Raw genomic sequence first — 21,231 nt, forward strand, 5'->3', positions numbered from 1 at the left:
CAATAAGATACTGGGAATATTGCAGCTCTTATAATTCTGCCTGAGCCTTCCACAATTTCTCTCTGACACAGTATTTCAGAAAAAGCCCCTGAAAAGTTATTATTTAAAAACAAACAAGATCCATCACTGGCCCTGGTGGAGACTTGTTTGTAATTCCCCTGTGAACAGAATTCTTAGATTTCAACCTCGGAGATCACAAAATGTACAATGTAGCAATGTCAACTATCATGAGTCACTCAGCTGTCTGCTGAAATGTATACAGTTTGGAAATCATACTTCTTGTTCTATCCAGGACAATGATTCATCCTTCTAGTGAAGCTGTGACTTGCCTCTGCATGTTTTGCAATGCTGGCTGGCTTCATAACAGCGTAACTGCGTGCTGTGACTCCTACCAGATTTCTCGGCAAACATCTGAGCGAGGAGCAGGCTAATTCTTTAAACAATGGCATTCGCTTTTAGACAATTCTTCCTGGTAGCTGCAGATTTAATGCTTGCCTTGGTCCTCTCCTGCTTCCTTTATGCTTTCGTGTGCATCTGCACTGCATTCCTCACCTGCTTTGTCATCGTTTTCTCCTTGGGGATTGTGAAGAAAATGGAGAGAAATATTGACATAAAAGGGAGAGCCGTTGTGATTCTAGTGTCCAACAGCTCCATCGGACGGACGTTTGCCAGGAACCTGGACGAGGCAGGTTTCAGAGTGTCTGCTGCATGCTGGCCACCTGAAAGAAAGTGGGCAAAGGTTCTGAAGGAGGAGTATTCTCCAGACATGAAGCTGGCACAACTCCCTATAACTGAGGACGAGTATAAGATGACAATGAAAACCTTGATAGAAAAGCACTTATCTCTGAAAGGTAATATTTAGGGCAAGACTGTGGATTATCGCAATATTAGAAATGACCCAAAGAGCACGTGTGTGTGAGGGCCCTACGTTACCAGCAAACTAGGAAGGCAAAGATACTGTAAGCGTAGATCTCTAGGTATATTTATTGTTTTGCATTTTGTTCTGCTTAGACAAGGAAAATAGACTAGTCAGTTTCACTGCTAGTTCGCATGCACTGAAGGGCAAACCCCTCCCTAGCGCTTGTGGAGGTAGGGTGACCAGACAGCAAGTGTGAAAAATCAGGACAGGGGTGGCAGGTAATAGGAGACTATACAAGAAAAAGACCCCAAAATCGGGACTGTCCCCATAAAATCGGGACATCTGGTCACCCTAGCAGCAGGATTATTAACAGTTCCACTGCACCAGGTGTTCGCAGCCCAAGGAATGAAAGGGATTGAGCCATTTGCTGTTCAGATTCCCTGCTCCTGCATTCCATGGCAGAGGTGCACATGGGCATAGAGGGCGGGGGTCACCTCTGCAGAGGTAAGGTTGACAGGTTGGGAGAAAGAGCAAGAGATTCAAGAGGTTTGGTCAGTGCCCTAGGCAAAGACAACGTGCCTGGCTTTTGTTACACAGATCCAAAACGTGGGGGGAGCATGGGGGAGGGGGCCATGTTAGATCCGCAGCCAAAAGCACTGCTGGCTACAGGATTGCAGCTGGCTAACACCTGCAGGTGGCTAAGAGATTGCAGCGCTTTGCTTTCTGATCTGGACCTCACCACAATTATCCATGGCTGGGTTGTCGCCAGATGAGATGACATGGGGGCTAAACTTGAAGACAATTCATAGACGTCACCTGGGACTGGCAGAGGCGGGCAGGCTGGTGAGGTGCGTTTCTCTCAGAGAACACACAACACCTGTGCTTGGGAGGCTGCCGGTGTGTTTCTGGATGCCATTTTTAAAAGTCCTAGTAGTGAACTACAAAGTGCTAAAGAATTGGGGCCTTATGGTTATGCCAACACCCAGAGGCAGATTAAGGTTTCATGGAGTCCAGGGCCAGAGCAAGCAGGGGGCCCCTCCCCATGCCTTCTGCCTGCAATTCTGCCCCCCGGCTACCCTTTCCCCCGCATGGCCCAGCCCCTGTTCCAACCATGCGCCGGCCCCATTCTGCTCCCCCTGCAGCCTGCAACCCATTTTCTCCTTTCTGCCCTCCCCCACCAATACCGGAGAAGCTCTGCCCCCCCGCCATGGCCCTGAGGCCACAGCAGAGAGTGAGAGTTCCCCAGTCCTGCGGCCACGGCAGGGAGTGAGAGCTCCTCCAGTCCCAGAGCCGCAGCCGGCGTCTGGACACTGGGGTTTCTCCCACCCCGCCTGGCACTTCCACTGGTGAGCGAAGTTGGGGTGCAGGGGCTTCCCACGCCCCAGCTGCCTGGCGCTGTTACTTGGGTTGGGGCACAGGGGCTTCTGCCAGGGATCAGGGTTGGGGCATGGGGGGCCCATTTTTCTGGGACCCCCAAATTGGCTGGGGCCCCTGGGCACGGGCTCTGTCAGCCCAGTGGCTAATCCGCTGCTGGCAACAGGGTCTCTCTCATTGTTACTGTAAGAGTCAAGAACAGCAAAAGTGCTTGGCTAACAGTCCCTCGGTTTAAATCTGAGGGGTTTGGCAGTGAGATTTTGAGCAAGGGCTAATTAGCTCTGGAACCTACTTCAGTGGTTGGTTGGCAGAGCCCGATATTGCAAGGTTTCTTCATGTGCTCAGCTCTGTCTAGCCAGGAGGGGTGTTCAATGAAAGGGGGAGAATTTTAGGTTTATGTCTGAGGGGAAGTATCCATTCTAATACAGGCACTGGGCCTGCTGAATTTGAATGGGTCTTTGTAAGGGGTTGTACATGTGGCTAGTGGTTTAGGTAGACGCCTCATTAGAAATCAAAATGCACAAATCAAATTCAAAAATATCTAGGGTTATAATAGTTGATACTAACAAACATTTTTGGAAGGGATATGAAACCTCAAACTTCAGTGCTGATGCCAATCTTTAACTATTAGAGATCAGGAGACAAATTTTGGCTCCCACAAATCAAGAAAGATGTTGATAAATTGGAGAGGGTTCAGAGGAGAGCCACCAGAATGATAAAAGCATTAGAAAACATGCCTTATAGTGATAAGGAGCTCAATCGATTTAACTTAAAAAGAAAAAGTTAAGAGGTGACTTGATTACAGTCTATAAATACCTACACCGGGAACAAATATTTAATAATGGGCTCTTCAGTCTATCAGAGAAAGGTCTAACACAATTCAATGGCTGGAATTTGAAGCTAGACAAAGTCAGATGTAACATAAACCTGTATGGAATTGTTGGGTATTTTATGAAATTAACCAGATGCCTTGGTCACGTTGCAACGTTCCACGGTGCAGGAGTCCTTATGGGTTTATAAACTCTACGGTGTTGCTGTAGGTCCAATATGCTTTGCTAGAGTCTGTAAATAATGTCAGTGACATTAGTGAGCAGTTGCTTGTACCAATAGTCCTATTGACAGCAGTGTGTGTATAGTATGACTATTTACCATCATCTCCAGATGAGGAGAATGCCTCATGTAAGGGAGCCATTTTGTCTAGGGAGGAAGGGAAGATATAATCAGTCTACATGGCTAATAGGTTTCTTCATGTCTTAAGATAAAAGAACGAGGAGTTCTTGTGGCACCTTAGAGACTAACAAATTTATCTGAGCATAAGCTTTCGTGGGCTAAAACCCACTTCATCAGATGCATGCAGTGGACAATACAGTAGGAAGATATATATACTTAAGAAATCAGTCATGCATTTTTTTTCAGAAGGGTAGCTGGATACATACCTCAAGCTAGTGACATCAATTATCCAGGTGCCTTTTCATACTGGAAAAAAGGCAGCATTACATAGACATCACACCATGCATACGAGCAGGCAAGAAAGTGGGGAAGTTCTATGGCCTGTGTTATGAAGGAAGTCAGACTTGATGATCAGAGTGGTCCCTTCTGGCCTCAGAATCCATAAATCTGTCAAGATTTAATGCTAAGAGCATGCAAGGAGCAGTTCTAGTTAAAGATATGCTTGCATATGTCCTGTGTCATGCATGCATGCTCCAGCTCCTTGTGCTGACATGTGTTACACATTCCTGTATTTCTCTACATGCATTCAGTTTTGCCAGTCCCCAGTGTTCAGAAAAACATGAGTCAGGTGCCCAAAAATTATGAGACTGGCTTAAAAATAATGATTTTTTTTTTTTTAAGAAATGTTGGGTCCTTTTTATTTGTCTTCTGGCTTTTGAGCCTTTAGAGTGCAGTCAGGTCACCTTTTCAAGTTTTTCTCTGCAAGCATGAGAGCTAGAAACATGTTTCTTTTACAGAGAGAGAGAGAGTCTCACCAAATCACACACCTCCAGGAGCTGGGGCTCTAGGAAAAACATCCAGTATTACAAGAGTTGCTGACCCTGTGTATGAATGATCTGGGATCCAGCTGCTAGAGAGACTGCTGCTACTCCTGTTTGTGCTGTTGTCTAGACATATTGCCTGGAACTGTTGTCTCCTGTTTTATGACCTTCAATGCTGGCTGCAAAGTGAAGTCTTGAGGGTAGCATAGGAAAGCAAGTAAAAACTGAGGCGATTCTTAAAGCTTAATATGGATGTGAAGCAGCCCCTCCCCACTGCGGAAAAGATACAGGCAAAACAAAACACAACTCTTGCCTATTAGCTTGATTAATTCCTATAGTGCTTGTCACAGTGTTACCCAGCCATCCTAAACACAGGAGTTAAGGAACAATATGTAAAGGGTTAGTCAAATGCTAAATGAAAATCAGTAATTGTTGCATCCTGCCCTAGCTTTTGCCAAGTCCAGCAAGTTCCAGAGGTGGCAGATCTCAAGCAAGAGCACTCTGCTAACATGCATGGAGTTCTCAGATTTCTCAGACGATCTTAACAGCCTGGGCAGGGTACTGGGTGAAAGATGGTTTCAGATAATCCAATCCCAGACTGTTTGGATTTTAAAGATCATCACCTTCGGCTTGAATGGCACCCGGTGCAGATCTGAGCACAAGCGTCATGCATCCATGCTGGCCCGTGTCGCTCAGAAGCTGGGAACTTGGGCTCTGATCCTGCAGTGAGCTCCCTGTGGGCAGATCCCCATGGAGCCCATTGACTTCAGCAGGGCTCGGTGTGTGTGTGTACACAGCACTCCACAGCATAGAGCTGACTGCGGGATCAGGGCCTTGCATTCTACTTCTGTTGGAGCTTCTGGGGAGACCCCAGGGGGATCGCCAAGGAGACCACTTTGCAGTGTTTTATACAGAGGATCCCAGCCGTTTCTGTGTTCTAGGATAGCTCATTTCCTCAGACGGTTCATTCCTTCTCCATGTATTGCTTTCCATTGTTGCATTTCTTGTACCAGCCATTTCCCTGGCTGTCCCTAAACATTCTCAGCCTCTTGAGAGGTCCCCTCTTTTCTTTTCTCCTCCATACTCGTTATCCATTCTGCTTTTTCCACATTCTGGGCCCAACACCATCAACGTATTCTGGATGTCAGTCCTGAGACCCCCGTGCAGTTGCACGGGATGGCAGACTGTCCCTTGGGGTCTGATTCACTTTCCTTCAGCCTCTGTCAGTCCTATTCTGATTTATTTAATTGGTTTCATTTTCCAATTTCACACTCATTCCCTCTCCCTCGTACAGTTTTTTCCTCTCTTTTTTCTCCGCTCTACTCTATTTCTTCTTCACACAGCTTTCCATATTGCTCATGCAACTTTTTCCCATCACTCACCTAATTGCTGCTTTCTACTTCCCTGGTGCCTAAGTCTCTTTCATTCAAAATACCGTAGGATTTATAATATTCAACACCTGTAGTGCTTTATGTCTTCTGAATACGTTCAGGACATAGCTGCAGCGAAATATTAGCCCCACTGAAGTTAACAGCAAGACTTCAGTAGGGTAAGGAGTGTATGAATATGGTGTATGAATATGGGGCCCCCAAATCATTGACCACCTGTCTCACTCTGCTCATCTAATAAATAGGGATTGGCAATACCTACCTCACAAGGGTATTGTGGACATTAATTGAGTTAACATCTAAATAGTCTGGAGCCCCATTATCTGACAGACCATCTCTCATCCTGTACTCCATCACAGTGGTTAAAAACAATTGGGATGTGCTTACTATCAGAACCTAAGTCTGAGGACTCCATTGGCCACATTTGGCTATAAGTGACATGGCCAAGGGCATATAATAATTCACTGGAAGAGCTGTCATGAGCCCTGAGGAACTGCTGGCTTCTAGCCCCATGCTCAAGCCACTAGACCATCCACACCTCTCTGAAAGGACAAGCTGTTCTGGCAATATTCGTTTGTCACTGATACCACGCTTTCATCTGCAAGGCTCCCTTCCCCCTCTTGCCATCCCTTTTCTGATTGGTCATACAATTAAAGACTGTGGAGTTACTCTCATGATTAAGGATCTGAGGGATGGAGCCTTTATGGTGATTCAGTCTCGGTAGTCAAGTAATAGACATTATGACTGAATAAGGCAAAAGAAATCCTGTATTAAAGAGAGCTGCATTACTTGCTGAACACAATGGGAGTGCACCTCTGAAAATGAGGCTCTTTTCACAAGCAAATCATGGAATATCAGGGTTGGAAAAGACCTCAGCAGGTCATCTTGTCCAACCCCCTGCTCAAAGCAGGACCCATCCCCAGACAGATTTTTACCTCAGATCCCTGAGTGGTTCTCTCAGTGATTAAACTCACAACCCTGTGCTTAGCAGGCCAATGCTCAAACCACCAAGCTATCCCTCCCCTCCCAAGGGGGGAAAGGAGGCACTTGGAGGTGTAAATACTAGTAGCTAGGATTTATATCTTTCTATTTATGCCCTTAGTATATGTGTATGTACAAACATTATGCATCGATCTTTGAAAATTGGACCCACATCTATAATACCTCTCTGCCTCACAGGTGTGTTGTGAGCAGTGTGTGTGAGGCACTCAGATACTACAGGGACTAGAGCCATATGATAACATAGCTAGAGCTGACTGTACTGTTGTCAGCTGATGCGGAGCCATGGAAGTCGATCTGTTTTAGGACTGCATGTGTTCTGGATGGTGCTTTCCATCCAAAGCATTTTTAAAGGCATCTGAACATGATACACTTTTTGCCATATTTATTTAGGGTGAGATTTTCAGAAGTCCCTAAGGAGTTTAGGCATCCAACTCCCATGGACTTTTAATGGGAGTGCAGCCCTTAACTCCCTCAGGGGCTCTTGTAACTACCTCTCAAATTTAAAAATATACTCCACTCAAATAGCCCCCCTTCCTGAGCTCTGGACAGGAGAGTAAATACACAATTCAAAAATAGTTAAAAGCAGCAAGAGCAGTGGGCAGAGCCAATATGGATCAGAAGCTCCCATCCCCCACAACACATTTTCCCCTGAAGAAAAATCACACCTGCAGCTGCTTCAGCCCTCCTCCGATTCCTGCTCAGACAGATGTGCTCTGCAGCCTGCCCCCCAGCTGAGAATGGTCTGTTGGCAGACCCATCTTGTATCCTGGGGGGGGCGGGGAGTCTGGTTGAAGCATCGCCCCCACTGTCTGACATGGCAGCATGTAGCTTCACTGTATAAGATGAGAAGTGAGAACGACAGCATTGCGTTTTTGGAAGGCTACAGCAAAAGATACCTTGAATGAAACCTCTGCTAGCTGGCGCTTCCACTCAGTGCTCTGTGGGTTTACAGGCCTAAACATCCATCCAGACTTCATCCTGTAAAAGGTTGAGTCACCTGTCAGTGCTCACCACCTCATAGGATCATAGATTTTAAGGCCAGATGGGATATTTGTGATCATCTAGCCTGACCTCTGGCCTGTATTACGCAGGAGAATTTCACCAAGATGTCAAAAGAAAGGAACGGCCAACCAGCTAGGAGAAGATCCGTGAACAAGGCAAATTGTGAAGTGAGCCATAAAAAGTTCTGTTTGTTGTAAAGCTCTGCGGATACCTGCAAGCTCGATCCAATAGGAATGTGTGCCCTAGGTGAATACCAGCTAATGAGAGCGGGAAAACTTCTTTTAAATTTAAAAACAGTTTAGATGGAAAATTGTCAACCAGCTCTAACCCAGAAGCATTTTTACATAATTAATGTCATTAATGCATAATAAGAATTGGTGGTAGATAAATACCTCATGACTATTATGGAATTTATTTATTTTTTTAAAAAAACTTCTGTGTAGATTTTTTTTTAAACTACTGTACTGAATTTCTAGGTATAACTAGGAAATTGTTTTTCTGAGACTTGTGCTGCAAACTCCCACGTAACAAACCCAGACAGCAGAATTATTGAGGCCTTTTCAATAAGACAAGACCGGCATGAACAAATTCCCCTTCAGTATTCTAGTAACTGCAGTATACTGGATTAGGTCTGACCTACAGACAACTCAATCCCAGGAGCCTCTCTGTTGGAGTGAAATTGTTCCTCTATTTTCCTAGAAAAGTCATGTGAGGAATTGCCTCAGAAGTACAGTATGTGCTATTGCAGTTCTTAACGATATTAGGCGAGAGCCAGATCTTCAGCTGGTGTAAACTGGCCAAGCTCCATTGACTTCAATAAAATGATGCCAGTTTATACCAGTTGAAAGGTTGACCCGCTGTTTGCCGGAGCAGGCAGCTCTTTGTCAAGTTGTTGAATGATGTGTACACGTGAAGAAAGTTTTGCCTATTAAAAATTGTGAGTTTCATCAATGGTAAAGGAAAATGCAAAATGATAAACTTCCTAGATTTTACTCTTGTCTGTAGCTGGCTGGATTATTTTTACTGTGAACAAATTATCCAAAAGATTGAGCCTTCTTTCTGCTTATGAACAATTCATCCTGACAGGTGTGCCTGCATTTGGTATTCAGAAATATTCAAAGACTAGTTTGGCCAAATAATTTAAAAGCTAGGATCTGTTTGAAGCCTCTTCATTTTGACTATTTGATAGTCAGCGTGTGAAACGGACCACCTAGGCCACATGGTATTGTTCCCGATCCTTGATTGGATGGATTAAATTCTTTACACAGAAGAATTCATAAATAAATAATAGTGATTAACAAATTGTAAATAATGAATTAGCAAGCACACTTGTTCCTGCACAAATATCATGCCCTTCTTCACAAACACACATCTATTCAAATGGGAAAAAATTCTCCTCTGTACAGAAAGCCTAGACGAGACATCTGCACCACCAACCACTTCATCCCTAAAGACCACGCTAACGGAGCATATTGCCCAGAGAGTTTTGGTTTTGCAACCAAAAGGTCCTTCTCTATTAATAGTGCAGTATTATCGCTAAAAGTCCAAACACCGCCAACCAACTTAGAAATGGACGGTAATGTACTTAAATGGCATAATCAAATTAATTGAGACGTAGTTAATACAGAGCTAAAGCTGGGTTCAGGGACTACACCTGCCCCTTTGCCTCACTGCCAATACTTGTGGTTTTGCATTTACATTTAAAATAAAGTTTCTCTTTGCTGTGGCCGTGTGAAAGAGTCACACAAAGAACTGGGGAAACTGACTGACTATTGAGTGATAACAGTGAAACTGACTATTAGAACTGATCGAAAATTGGAAAATTTCCATCTCAATTTCAGTTTTACAAAACCACGTTTTCTGTCAACTCCCCCCTTCCCCCACCAACCAACCAAACATTGATGGAAGATTCTTGACTGGCTGTACTGACTATACACAGAGTGCTGCTTTAATGCCCAACGCAAATAAACTAAAAAACAGGGAAACATTCCTCCCCGCCCCTAAAACCCAGTTTCATTCAGAAACAAGAGATGTCAGGTAATACTTATAACAATAGTAGGTAAAAAAAAAAAGGCTGCAGACAGAACTATGACTTTTAAATTGATAGAGTCCCTTTCAAAAGCTACAATTATAGTAATAGAAAGTAAAGCCACATGAAGTTAGGATGATGAAGTGACACAACTCAGATCACAATATACAAAAGTAGGGAAATTCCGGGTTAAGGCTGTAACCCAGTTCTTAACTCACACCCCTTTCTATCCACTGGGCTATGCTCTAAATAAAATGCGTCAGAGGGTTCACTTTCTAGTTGCACTTTTCTCTTTTAGCCTTCTCCGAGGCAGCTCCTCCGGAATTTTTATTCGTGAGCCGCAACACTGGAGAGCAGTGCATGTCTGGTTGCATCAGTCATGTTGAGCTACATGATCTAAAATAATACAACATGACTGACACCACAGCCAAGAGATGGGAGAGGCTGTGTGTGTGTGTGTGTGTGTGTGTGTGTGTGTAAGTAAGATACTTTAAGTCAAAGCTCAGTTTTTCTGAGAAAGAAAAGGAGCAAAATATCAAATGTGCTTGGGCAGAATAATCTGGGGCCAGGGGGAAATGTACCCAGTGGGCTACATGCACGTTTGGTGGAATAATAATAAATCCCAACTAATACTTTGCCAAAAAGCACAATATTGTATATCTCAAAGCAGATGATGGCTGAAGATAAGTACTACTGACCCTGTGTAAGTAAGATGGTGGATGGATACAGCAGCCAGGGAAAGCTAAACTACAGGTTAGCCCAAAGTCTGGTCCTAAGGGCAACCTCATTGCCACAACAGGATTCAAAACAAGAGGAAAGCGCCTCCTATCATTTGCTATCAGCCACCACAGGCCTTTACAGCTTTCGACAAACTAGGAGGGAAGAGAATACGCTCTTCCTCGGGTACCTTTCCTAGGTCTCTTGCCAGGTCCCCCTAGAAGCACTTTCCACAAGGCCTTATTTCTACTCCCCACTCACTTTCTGAGGGTGAGCCAGGAGAACTCCTTTTATTGTCTCCAGCAGGGAATCACGGGACGACCAGCTGATTCCTCATCATCATGTGCCCTGTCTGGAGACTGCAATGCCCAGTAACTCCTGGACTTAAAGGGGAAATGCCGCCATAACAGACATACCGGCTGTGCCTGTTCTTAGAGATCAGAGCTTTGTTACATCCTCAAAGTCAACCAGGAGTCTGGTGGCACCTTAAAGACTAACAGATTTATTTGGGCATAAGCTTTCGTGGGTAAAAACCCCACTTCTTCAGATGCATGGAGTAAAAATTACAGATGCAGGCATTGTTATACGGACACACGAAGAGAAGGGAGTTACCTTACAGGGCCAATTCACTCAGGGTAGATATGGTCCACTCCCAATAACTGATGAGGAGGTGCCACCGGACTCCTGGTTGATTCTGTGGATACAGACTAACATGGCTACCCCCTGATACTTGTTACATCCTGTTTCACAGACAGAAAAACAGAAATACAAAGAGCTTAAATGACATCCCCAGTCAATGGGTATGTCGACGCAGCAGCAGGAAGATGCGATTCCCAGCTAGAGTAGACATACATGCTAGCTCCTCTTCAGCTAAAAATACTAGTGTGGCCGCAGTGACACGGACTAACCACCCAAATTAATACCCAGGGTGTCAGGTGGGATTGTCCTTGGGTGGCTAGCCCAAGCCACGGCCCATCTTTCCATGGTCACACTGCTATATTTAGTGCACTGATTTGAGCAGAACTACCTCATATATGTCTGCCTGCACTGGGAATTACACCTCCCAGCTGCTGTGTAGACGTAGGACTCAGCTGCTGACTCCCGTTCCTGTGCTTTGTGGAGTTTCAGCCATTTAAACCAGGACTGAATTTGTCTCAATATGTTGTGTAGATATGGCTTATATATCGTTACATGGGAAAAAGCAACTTCTTAACTAGGGGGGTTGTAGGGGGAAAAACCCTGATGATTTTTGAAAAATGCCATTTCCATTTGGATGAAATTGTATTTGAGTGGAAATTTTCTGACATTCTCTAGGCCTAAGTTAAATATTTGATAATATTGTTGGATGAATTCATAAGATCCGTTTGATCTTCTATCAGCAATATGACATCACTTCTCTGGACGGGGCCACATTGGAGTATAATGGACTGCTCACAATTTATTTTATGCAACATTGGAAATATTTTGAATAAGCTGGTTGAAGCTTCTTTTCATTTAAATTATTTTTCATGCAATTATTTGAAGATTTTCATAATTTTTTTATTTCCCTTTTTGGGTACAGCTCGTAATAGTAAAGATTTGAAATGCTAATGAAATATTTTCATTAAAAGTTTCTACATTTTCTTGCAATATCTTTTCATCAGCAGCTCTAATATGAAGTATGTAATGCTAGAACTTTTGGAGAATCGGGATTCCAGGTTGGATCCATGTCTAACTGTGTGTCAGAACGGTTAAGTGTTATATGGCTCAGATTTGCCTCATTTTTTTGTCTAAATGCAGCTGCTACTTGCAATATTTATTTTTAAACAGCGTATATGTCACCTTTATTTGTGTGCAGAGCAGCATTATGAAATAACAGGAAAATGAATTTTAAAAGTTAACACCGCTCATCTCATGTCAATTTGACAGGCATGTATGGGCTGATGAAGAAGCCTTCGGTCCTGATGTGGGAAGAACAGGAGCCAGACACAAACAGATTCTCTGAGGGAAAAGCTTCTTATAAATGGAAGGATGTTTGCATAACTCCAGGTAGGATAAACTTTAGCCAGTCGAGCACATCTGAATATCTTGCCCCTCTCTAGACTTGGGGAGGGGAAGTATTGAAAAAAAAATGTGTACGCCGATTTGTTTTAATGAAGATGGTTTTTAAACATCACTTAGCACCTCTGATGACTGGGTTCAATATCTTTACAAATATGGTAGCTGCTCCTGGTCAACTTTAGACACCACCCCTCACTATGGTTGACCATAACTATCTTTGAAAACATATTTAAAATCACCCATTTGAAAACACACACTTTCTTTTCTAATCTAGGCAGGGTCTTACTGTAATTAGAATTTGGCAAATAATTGATTTTGCTGGTCAGTGGCCAAACTGGGTGAGAGGGGGGGAGAAATTGATTCAGCTTGAATGAAATGTTTCATTTAATTCTTGGGTTCCCCCCTCCCCCCTTTTAAGTTAATTCTTGCTAAATTTCAAAACAAAAAGTGGTAACATTTTGTTTTGAAAATATTTTTTAAAAAATCACTTTTTGGACTATGTTTTTTTACTCTGGTGGGGTTTTTTCCCCCCCAATCAAAACTCTTCTCTGAATTTGACCCAAATTTATGACCAAGTTTGGTCAACCTGACACTTTGTTTTTCAGCAAATAAACTATTCGCTGAAAAAAAATCATCCAGCTCTAGTTTGTAATGTGAGTAAATCATCTAGGGCTCAATCCTCTGAGATGCTGAGTACCTTTGGTTCCAACTGCTGTCATGGTTGTTGACATTTAACCCGATGGGGGTGAAGCACAAGGCACAGAAATTCTCGACAGTCTCAGTATCTTAAAGGATCTGGCCTTTATCTGGGGAAGAGTTTTCCTCTTGTTTTGTTTTTCATATAGTGGACTAAATAAAAAGTGGTAACACTGTAAGGACTTATCTAGACTAATACTTAGTTTGTAGCAAGCTGAGGTGAAGAACTACCCTGCACTAGTCTGCTGTGCACTAAGGGTATGTCCACATCTGAATTGGGAGGTGGGATTCCAAGCTCACATCTATGTACCTCTGCTAAGTCTGCTTGAGCTAGTGTCTAAAAATAGCAGCATGTCCGCAGTTGCATTCTTCTCTTCGCAGCCTTCCTCATGGCACTTCTCTTTCTCCCTGTGAACTATGCGGTGACTTTTGCAAAGAAGAAAAGCCAGCAGTTACTTACTAGCCTGCTGAAATCCAAAAACTGACAGGTGAGACAACATCTTCATCATAGATACATCCAGCCTGGCAGAGCTAGCTAGGCTCCACTCATGTCACACTCCTGAGCAGACGCTGCCCCAAACTCCAAAAATCAGAGGACTCATCCCAAAAGCTGGGGAGTTCAGACCTGAGGCTATTTTCAACCCTTTTAAAACAGGGTCTGTTTGCAAAATTCAGACCTGGATTTGGTTTTTGATGTCCAGTGCCCCCAAGATCTGTTGGTGTTCAGACTCAGGATTTTGGTTTGGGCTAATCTCGATTATGGGGACATGAGACTGCAAAATATGCTTGAAATTCTTCCTATCCTGTCCTGTCAGGTATCTGTCCTTGCTTTGGAAATTTCCTCCTGAAAATTCACTGGGTCTGATTCTGATCTCTCTTACACCAGTATGAATGAGAAGAAACTTCCCTGGCTTCACTAGATGTACATTTACAATATTGTTTTAACCTTGTTGGTCCTAGGCTATTAGAGAGACAAGGTGGGTGAGGTAATCTCATCTATTAGACCAGTTTCTTTGCTGAAAGAACAAGCTTTTGAGGACTGAGGGGTCAGATATGGAGTGATCACTTTGTGAAAACTGTTCACTCATCCATGATATGGTGTTTTTGTCTTTTATCATTTTCTGTGTGAGTTCATTCGAGAGCATAATGATTATCTTGTTTTACCCACATAGTTGTTACTGGAGCATTTAGTGTGCTGGACAAGGTACGCGGCATTTTGTGATAGGCATGTGTAAGTCCCAGGGATCTTGAAAGATGTGTTGTAGTTGGGGAGTATTGATCATCATAGCAGGGGACATATGTCTCAGTCCTCATCCTCAAAGGAAACCTGCAGAATACCTTCAAAAGATGATAACTTTGCTAGACACTAAAAATCATGGACATAGAAGAGACACTGGATTTATGGCTCATTAAAACAATCTGTAACCCACTAACCCTTCTTTGTCCTATGACTGCAGCAGAGATGTTAACTGCTCAGTTCACCTTGAATGGTCTCTTGCAACATGTGTTAACTCCTTACGCTAAACAATCTGTTCCATCTTGTATTTAGCTGTCACCCTCTAAGTACATTTCCGAGACCCAAAGAACAGCTCTGTGTAAGGGTGAAATCTTGTCTCTCTCACCAACAGAATTTGATCCAATGATCATCTGTCTCACTAGATGTATGCCAATATTAACCTTTTCCTGCAAAGCCCATGTGCTTTAACCTATGTCACATCACATGATGTCACCTACTCTTATGCTACCAAAAATGCTCCAAGGCAGAACCTTCCTCTGAGTCTCCCATTGGGTTCTGGGTTGCCTGCTTATTCAAGGCTCAATTCTGCTCTTGCAAGCACTTCCACTGAAATCAGTGAGACAACTTAGGAGGGAAGAAACCAGTCAGCACTGGTGGCAGAGTCAGGGCTTTAGACTGTAAACTATGTGGGGTGAGAACAATGGGCCAGATTCTGTGGAATTCTTCAGTCAATGGAGTTACCATGGATTTGAATTGGCATCAGAGCAGAATTTGTCCAGGACAATCTCTAATATTGAGGCAAAATGGTGTGCAACACGCCTCAAACTCGGGACCTGAACTAGTCATCTGTTGGTTTCCACAGTGAATTTAAGGTGCTTGTTCTGAACTATAAACCCCTAAATGGCCTGTGACCTGTCTGCATGATGGGCCATCTCTCCCACATTGCAATGCCAGCAGAGCTGCAGGCAGTGGAAACCCTCAAGACGGAATGGATAGGAAAAAGAGCTGCTGGCAAGGTGCACTCCATGAGGGTCCCTCAACTTTGGAACTCACTCCCCTGCTTGGTCCAAGGTAGCTAGAAAGTGTTGACCTTCAGGGTATACTGCAAAGGCCCTTTAACTTACCCATGCTTTTGGGGAAGGAGGAGCAGGGTAGAGACTGCCTTTGTACATGAGCTGGGTCATGTTTGGGTTTCTTCTCACTACTGATTTAAGCTGTCATGGGATAAAAGGGAAGGTCCTTTCATGGATTGAGAACTGGTTAAAGGACAGGGAACAAAGGGTAGGAATTAATAGTAAATTCTCAGAATGGAGAGGGGGTAACTAGTGTGTTTCCCCCAAGTCAGTCAGTCCACCAATATTCAATTTTTTTTCAAATAATGATCTGGAGAAAGGGTAACAGTAAGTGGTGAAGTTTGCAGATGACACTGAACTACTCTCTATCAAGAAGAGTAAAGAGCAGAAGAAAGAGAAGAAGAAGAAAAAAAAAAACTAAAAACTAAGTGGCAACAAAACAAAATGAAAAATATGATAAAAATGTGGATAAATGTAAAGTAATAAAAATTGGAAAAAACACCAAACACTATACATACAACATGATGGGGCTAAACGAGCTAAAAGTCAGGAGGAAAAAAATCTTGAGTTGTGATGGATAGTTCTCTGAAGATGTCACACAGTGTGTGCAAAAGCAAAAAAAAAAAAAAACAGGATGTTAGGAATCATTAAAAGGGAATAAGAGAAAGATATAGAATATATTATATATAATATATGAATAACGCCCACATCTCACTCTCTCATGTGTGTGGTGATCTCACCTCAAAAAAAAAAAAAAATAAAAAGCACTAGAAAAGGTTCAAAAAAGAGCAAAGAAAATGATTAGGGGTTTAGAGAGGGTCCCAAATGAGGAAAGATTAAGGAGCTAGGACTCTTCAGTGGAAAAAGAGGGAGATGATAGGGGATAATATAAAATATATATAAAAATGATGAAGTGATGAGATAAAAGTGGATAAGATAATTTACAATATAAGATATACTAATAATAAAAAATAAATAAAAAAATATGAAATTAAATTAAAACAAAAAAAAAAAGTTCTTCTTTCTTCTTCATTCACTGGCACTCTGAAACTTGAACTCTGAGGGAGGTTGTGAGGGCTAGGACTATAAATAACAATGAAGGGGATGGGATAAATTAATGGTGGCTAAATGGCTATTAAAATGGATGGGTGGGTATGGTCCAGGTGGTGGTGGTGAGGAGGATCTCAGAGGATGGAGATGGATGGGAGGAGGATGGAGATCTGGAGAGATGCCTGTTAGGTTCCTCTCTCAGGGCAGGGCACTGGCACCTGGCACTGTAGAGAGAGATCTGATGAGGACCTTGGTTGGGTATGTACCTTTCTTTCTGATCTTATGTTCTTTTCTATGTTTGTTCTGTCTGATTGGCTTTTTTTTAGTGGTTAAAGGCGAGGAGAGGCTCCTGGTTCTGTATGTATGAACATATTTCTTGTGGGTGGTAAAAGCACCGCAGAAGTATTCAGATAATCCCATTGATTTCAGTGGGAGGTAGGCACCTAAATACCTTTGAGGCTCTGGGCCCTAGAGCCTGATCAAAAGCCCAGTCAAGTCTTTGTATTGACTTCAATGGATTAGACCTCAGAGCTTGGCACAGATGCTTTTTGAAAGCAATATTAGAAATGGAAATAAATCAATATCGACTTCTCTCTCATTTGGTCTGCACATGCTCACCAGTGGCTGTGCAATGGTAGTGATGATGTGATATGGGCGGGAAAACAGTTCAGTCAGAATGGAATAATTTGCATGAAATCAGAGTGAATGGAATTGTTCAGTGCTGAAGAAAGACATTAACCCCCTCCCAAAATACATTTATTTCAGTACAGAAGGAAACTTGTGGAATGACTCAACGGATTAATAATGCCACAGTGAAAAGGAGCTGCAGGGAGGAGTAGCTTGGAACAGGACTGACTGATTCCTGACTTGCAAGAATCAAGCGCTGAATGGTGTCTTCAAACTTAGTCATAAGACAACGAGAAAACATTGTGAATTATGTCTGGATAGAAGACTATTCCCCTAATTGTATTGCGGGTCTGCATTCAAAATCACATTTGTAACCAAGAATATGGTGAATGTTGAAATTTTACTGGGATAAATGATCTAAGATGGAAGGAAATAATGAAAAACCTTCCTGAAAGACTGATGAACATTAAGCTTTTGACATACGCTGTGCTATGACTTGGCTTAACTGAAGGACAAACTGTTGGTCTTTCATCTTTCAAATTGCAACTCAGAATTATCATTACACATGTGAAATGTAGTCCAGTCCTGGCCCACAGAAAAGAACTGCAGTTAAATGTCAAACTGAGCCCAAACTAACCATTTTAATTCAACCATGTCAAAAAGTTTTGTTTTGATGAAAGCTGTTGAAATGAATTGTTTTAACATTTCTGAATTGAAAGTTTTGGTTTCTAGCCAAAAATGTTTGGCCTTCAGTTTTTCACCAAGAAGTCACCATTTTCTGCAGTAAGCAGACACTTTTTAAAAAAAATTCATTTAGTCAAACACCCAATTTGCAGTTGAAAGACAGTTTCACTGGAACATTTTTAATCAGCTCTGGTGAGCGATAACATTTTGTCCAGAAATTCCTTGTGCAGTTTCAGATGGATAATGTATTCTTTATTTTCTCCGCTAAACTGTTGTGTATCATTGATGTGGGCTTTTGAATAGCTGCTGTTTCATGGATGGTTAAATGATACCTATTTGTATGCACAGTGGTGTGTATAGCCTGATTGTACAGTCCTTATTTGGACAAAACACCTGTTGGCTTCAATGGAAATTTTGTTTGCTTAAAGATGTGATGATAGGCTATAATTTGTTTATAATGCTTTATGATCCTTTGGGATAAAAGGAACAATATGTTTATAAAAATATGGCTTTAAGGCAATGCGGTCGTGAAACCCAATTGTGATATACCTTCCCTTAGAATATTTTAATACAAATTAGCTACAAAGTAATGCAGAAGTTATATGTTGATATTTTCAAAGCTGTCTAGGGGATTTGAACGCCAAACTCCCTTCAGTTTTAGTGGAAGTCAGCCACCTAAATCCTTTAAGCAGTCTTGAAAATCTCAATCATAACATGTAACAACATTGACAAAATTCACTGTTAAAGCTAACACCTTAGCACACTTATTATCACCATATGTCCCCATTTAAAAGCCAAAGGGCAACCTAATTTTGCCAGACCAAAACAGATACACAAAAATCAGAGCTGGTCAAAATTATTCATTCATTTTTTTAAAAAAAGATTTCTTTTTTCTGAAGCAAATGTTTTCCCTTTCCCCATCCCCACCAAAAAAATAGAAAAAATGGAAAAGGAGAGAAAAAGCCTAAAAAATGAAAAACAAAAACACAACTTCATTTTAGGTTTCAAAATTAATATATTTTCATGTTTTCTTTTCTTTTTTTTTGGCAGAACACTGACAAAATACAAGAGTTTTGAGAACATTTTCTGGAAAACAATTCCACACCCCCACCCCATCACCTCCAAACATACTCACCATTTTCCAGCCGGCTCTAATGAAAATGTAGCTGGGCTACAAATGTTTGGTCCCATGGCAACTAAACCCTCAAATTCAAGAAGTGACAATGGAAATGACAGCTGAGCACTAAAGCCCTGAACCTTCTCCCATTGAACTCACTGGCAAAATGCCCATTAATGTCACATGTGCAGGACGAAGCTGTAAATACACCTGTCTTTCCTGGGTAACCCTCTCAGAACATTTCCCAGCCAAAAAGGTTATTTTCACATTACATGAGCGCTGACACTCTTTTCATTTTCAAAAATATCATCATGGCAAATGTTAAAACCCAATCACATTCTTTGCCAGCTGTCTTTATCAAAGCCACAGTCCCTATAGGCCAACTCTAGCAATGCAGTCCAAAAACACAGTACAAGGCCAATATCAGTACAATGCCACTGGGATAGCTGCTCCTCGAAGTGGTAATTCTCCTCTTAGAATACCTTGCTGTATTTTCAGGCCTGGTGCTGCAGACTTCCCTTACACGACTAGTGTTTACTCACATAAGCAGTCATACTGAAGCCAAATCCAACTGAGTACGGGCTACGCACCTGCATAATGATCTGCTAGTTTAAGATAAGAAGGTCTTTGGGGGCAGAAATACCATTTTATGTGCTCGTGTCGCTGCTGAAAAGCACTGTAATGCAATGCAAATAATAAATAGCCATTGTGGTGGTGTGATTTTATTTTATTGTTGCTAACTTGATCAATAAAAAACATTGAATGTGCCCTCTTATCTGACCCACATGCTTGAGTTTCTTTTATATGTCATGTCAGAAAAATACAGAATGCATTCACGTGTTTGAATGTCCCTGTAGTTCAGTTATTAGTATACTAACCCATGGGCCAGGAAAGTGTGGGTTCTAATCCCATTCCATGGATCACACACACAATACAGCATAATAATAATTCCAGCTGTTAGCGGTACCATGTGTCATACTACATGCTGAGCTCCTCTTCAAGTTTGTCTTTTCCAAAGCTGGTATTCCTCCCTTTTAATTCAGAAGGGTTTGAGCTTGAGCCGTATCTTTCGGGTCAGTCTGGTCCCAGCTGGGAGCACGGCTTTCTCAGAGTTAGGATTTCATGTGTAGAACTCTACCCCTAAGAGTGCCCATCTTGGATCAGCTACTATTCATTTAACGCCCTGTTTCCATCTGCCATTCTGTAAGGACAGAGTGGCAGTGTTTGACAGGAGAGTCTGCTGTTAGGCAGTCGTGTCTGGTTAATGACCATAATCCCACACATACCCTTGCTGAGTAGTACCTTACTACACGAGTAAGCCTACTGGGTTAAGCAAGACTAGGGAGAGTAATGGTGTCAGAACCTGGTCTTAAATAATCAATTTGTTTTACATAACTCCATTTGGGAGCTGGGCACATAGATTCTTTAAATAAATAATTAAAAAATACATACTTCCCCCCCCCCAAAATCCCTAGGGACCTCTGAGTTCTTCTTCAACAAAGCAGTTTCCTTGTCCCCTCATTCTCTGCCCCTTTCCTGACCTACTTACTTCATACTTACAATTTTCTCCTTTAATCTAGCTGTGCTCTATAAACTTTGAAGCAGACCTGCACTTAGCATTGAATTGGGCTTCCAGGAAATGGATCAGATTCTCAGGTAGAGTAAATGAGTGTAGCTTAGCTGACTTCAGTGGTTAGCTTTGCAGGATACACAGAAAGGTGACTAAACAGACAAAGGAAGGAGGACAGGATAACAATGGGGATAGGTGTGATTGCACAACTTAGTTGTTGCGCCGTGCTGACAGTAGTTACTTTTGACAGAGTTGGTCGTGCTGGTGGAGGAGTGGCACTGCACGTGAAAGACAGCATAGGATCGAGTATAGTAAAAATCCTGATTGAATCAAACTGTACCATAGAATCTCTATGGATAGAAATGCCATGCTTAAATAATAAGAATATAGCACCACGTGACCAGGATGGTGATGGTGATTGTAAAATGCTCCAGGAGGTTAGAGAGGCTATAACAATAGAAAACTCAATAATAATGGGGGATGTCAGCTCTCCCCATTTTGACTGGGGATATGTCACCTCAGGACGAGACGCAGAGATCAAATTTCTAGACACTATAAATGACTGTTTTCTGGTGCAGCTAGTCCTGGGACCCACAAGGGGTCAGGCAATTCTCGATCTAGTCCTCAGTGGAGCACAGGACCTGGTCCAAGGGGTGAATATAGCTGAACCGCTCAGTAATAGCGACCATAATATAATTAAATGTATCCTTGGGGGAGGGGGAATACCTAAGAAGCCCACCACCGTAGCATTTAACTTCAGAAAGAGGAACACAAA

General features: G+C 42.4%; 1 protein-coding gene across 5 annotated transcripts; it reads left to right on the top strand.

Moving 5' to 3' along the window:
- Positions 1–348: 348 nt before the first annotated feature.
- Positions 349–19,649, top strand: LOC120400268. 5 transcript variants are annotated; one of them, XM_039528723.1, is made up of 4 exons: positions 349–851; positions 12,271–12,390; positions 13,480–13,586; positions 17,224–19,649. In XM_039528723.1, the coding sequence occupies exons 1-3, from the start codon at positions 443–445 to the stop codon at positions 13,581–13,583; spliced, it is 633 nt and encodes a 210-aa protein (XP_039384657.1). In that variant the 5' UTR covers positions 349–442; the 3' UTR covers positions 13,584–13,586; positions 17,224–19,649. The 5 variants fall into 5 exon arrangements, with proteins under 5 accessions (XP_039384657.1, XP_039384658.1, XP_039384659.1 ...); XM_039528724.1 differs by having other exon boundaries at positions 17,229–19,649; XM_039528725.1 differs by lacking the exon at positions 13,480–13,586.
- The last annotated feature ends 1,582 nt before the right edge of the window (positions 19,650–21,231 follow it).

Source organism: Mauremys reevesii, linkage group 3 (genome assembly GCF_016161935.1).
Source record: "Mauremys reevesii isolate NIE-2019 linkage group 3, ASM1616193v1, whole genome shotgun sequence".
In the NCBI taxonomy this organism is placed as follows: domain Eukaryota; kingdom Metazoa; phylum Chordata; order Testudines; family Geoemydidae; genus Mauremys; species Mauremys reevesii.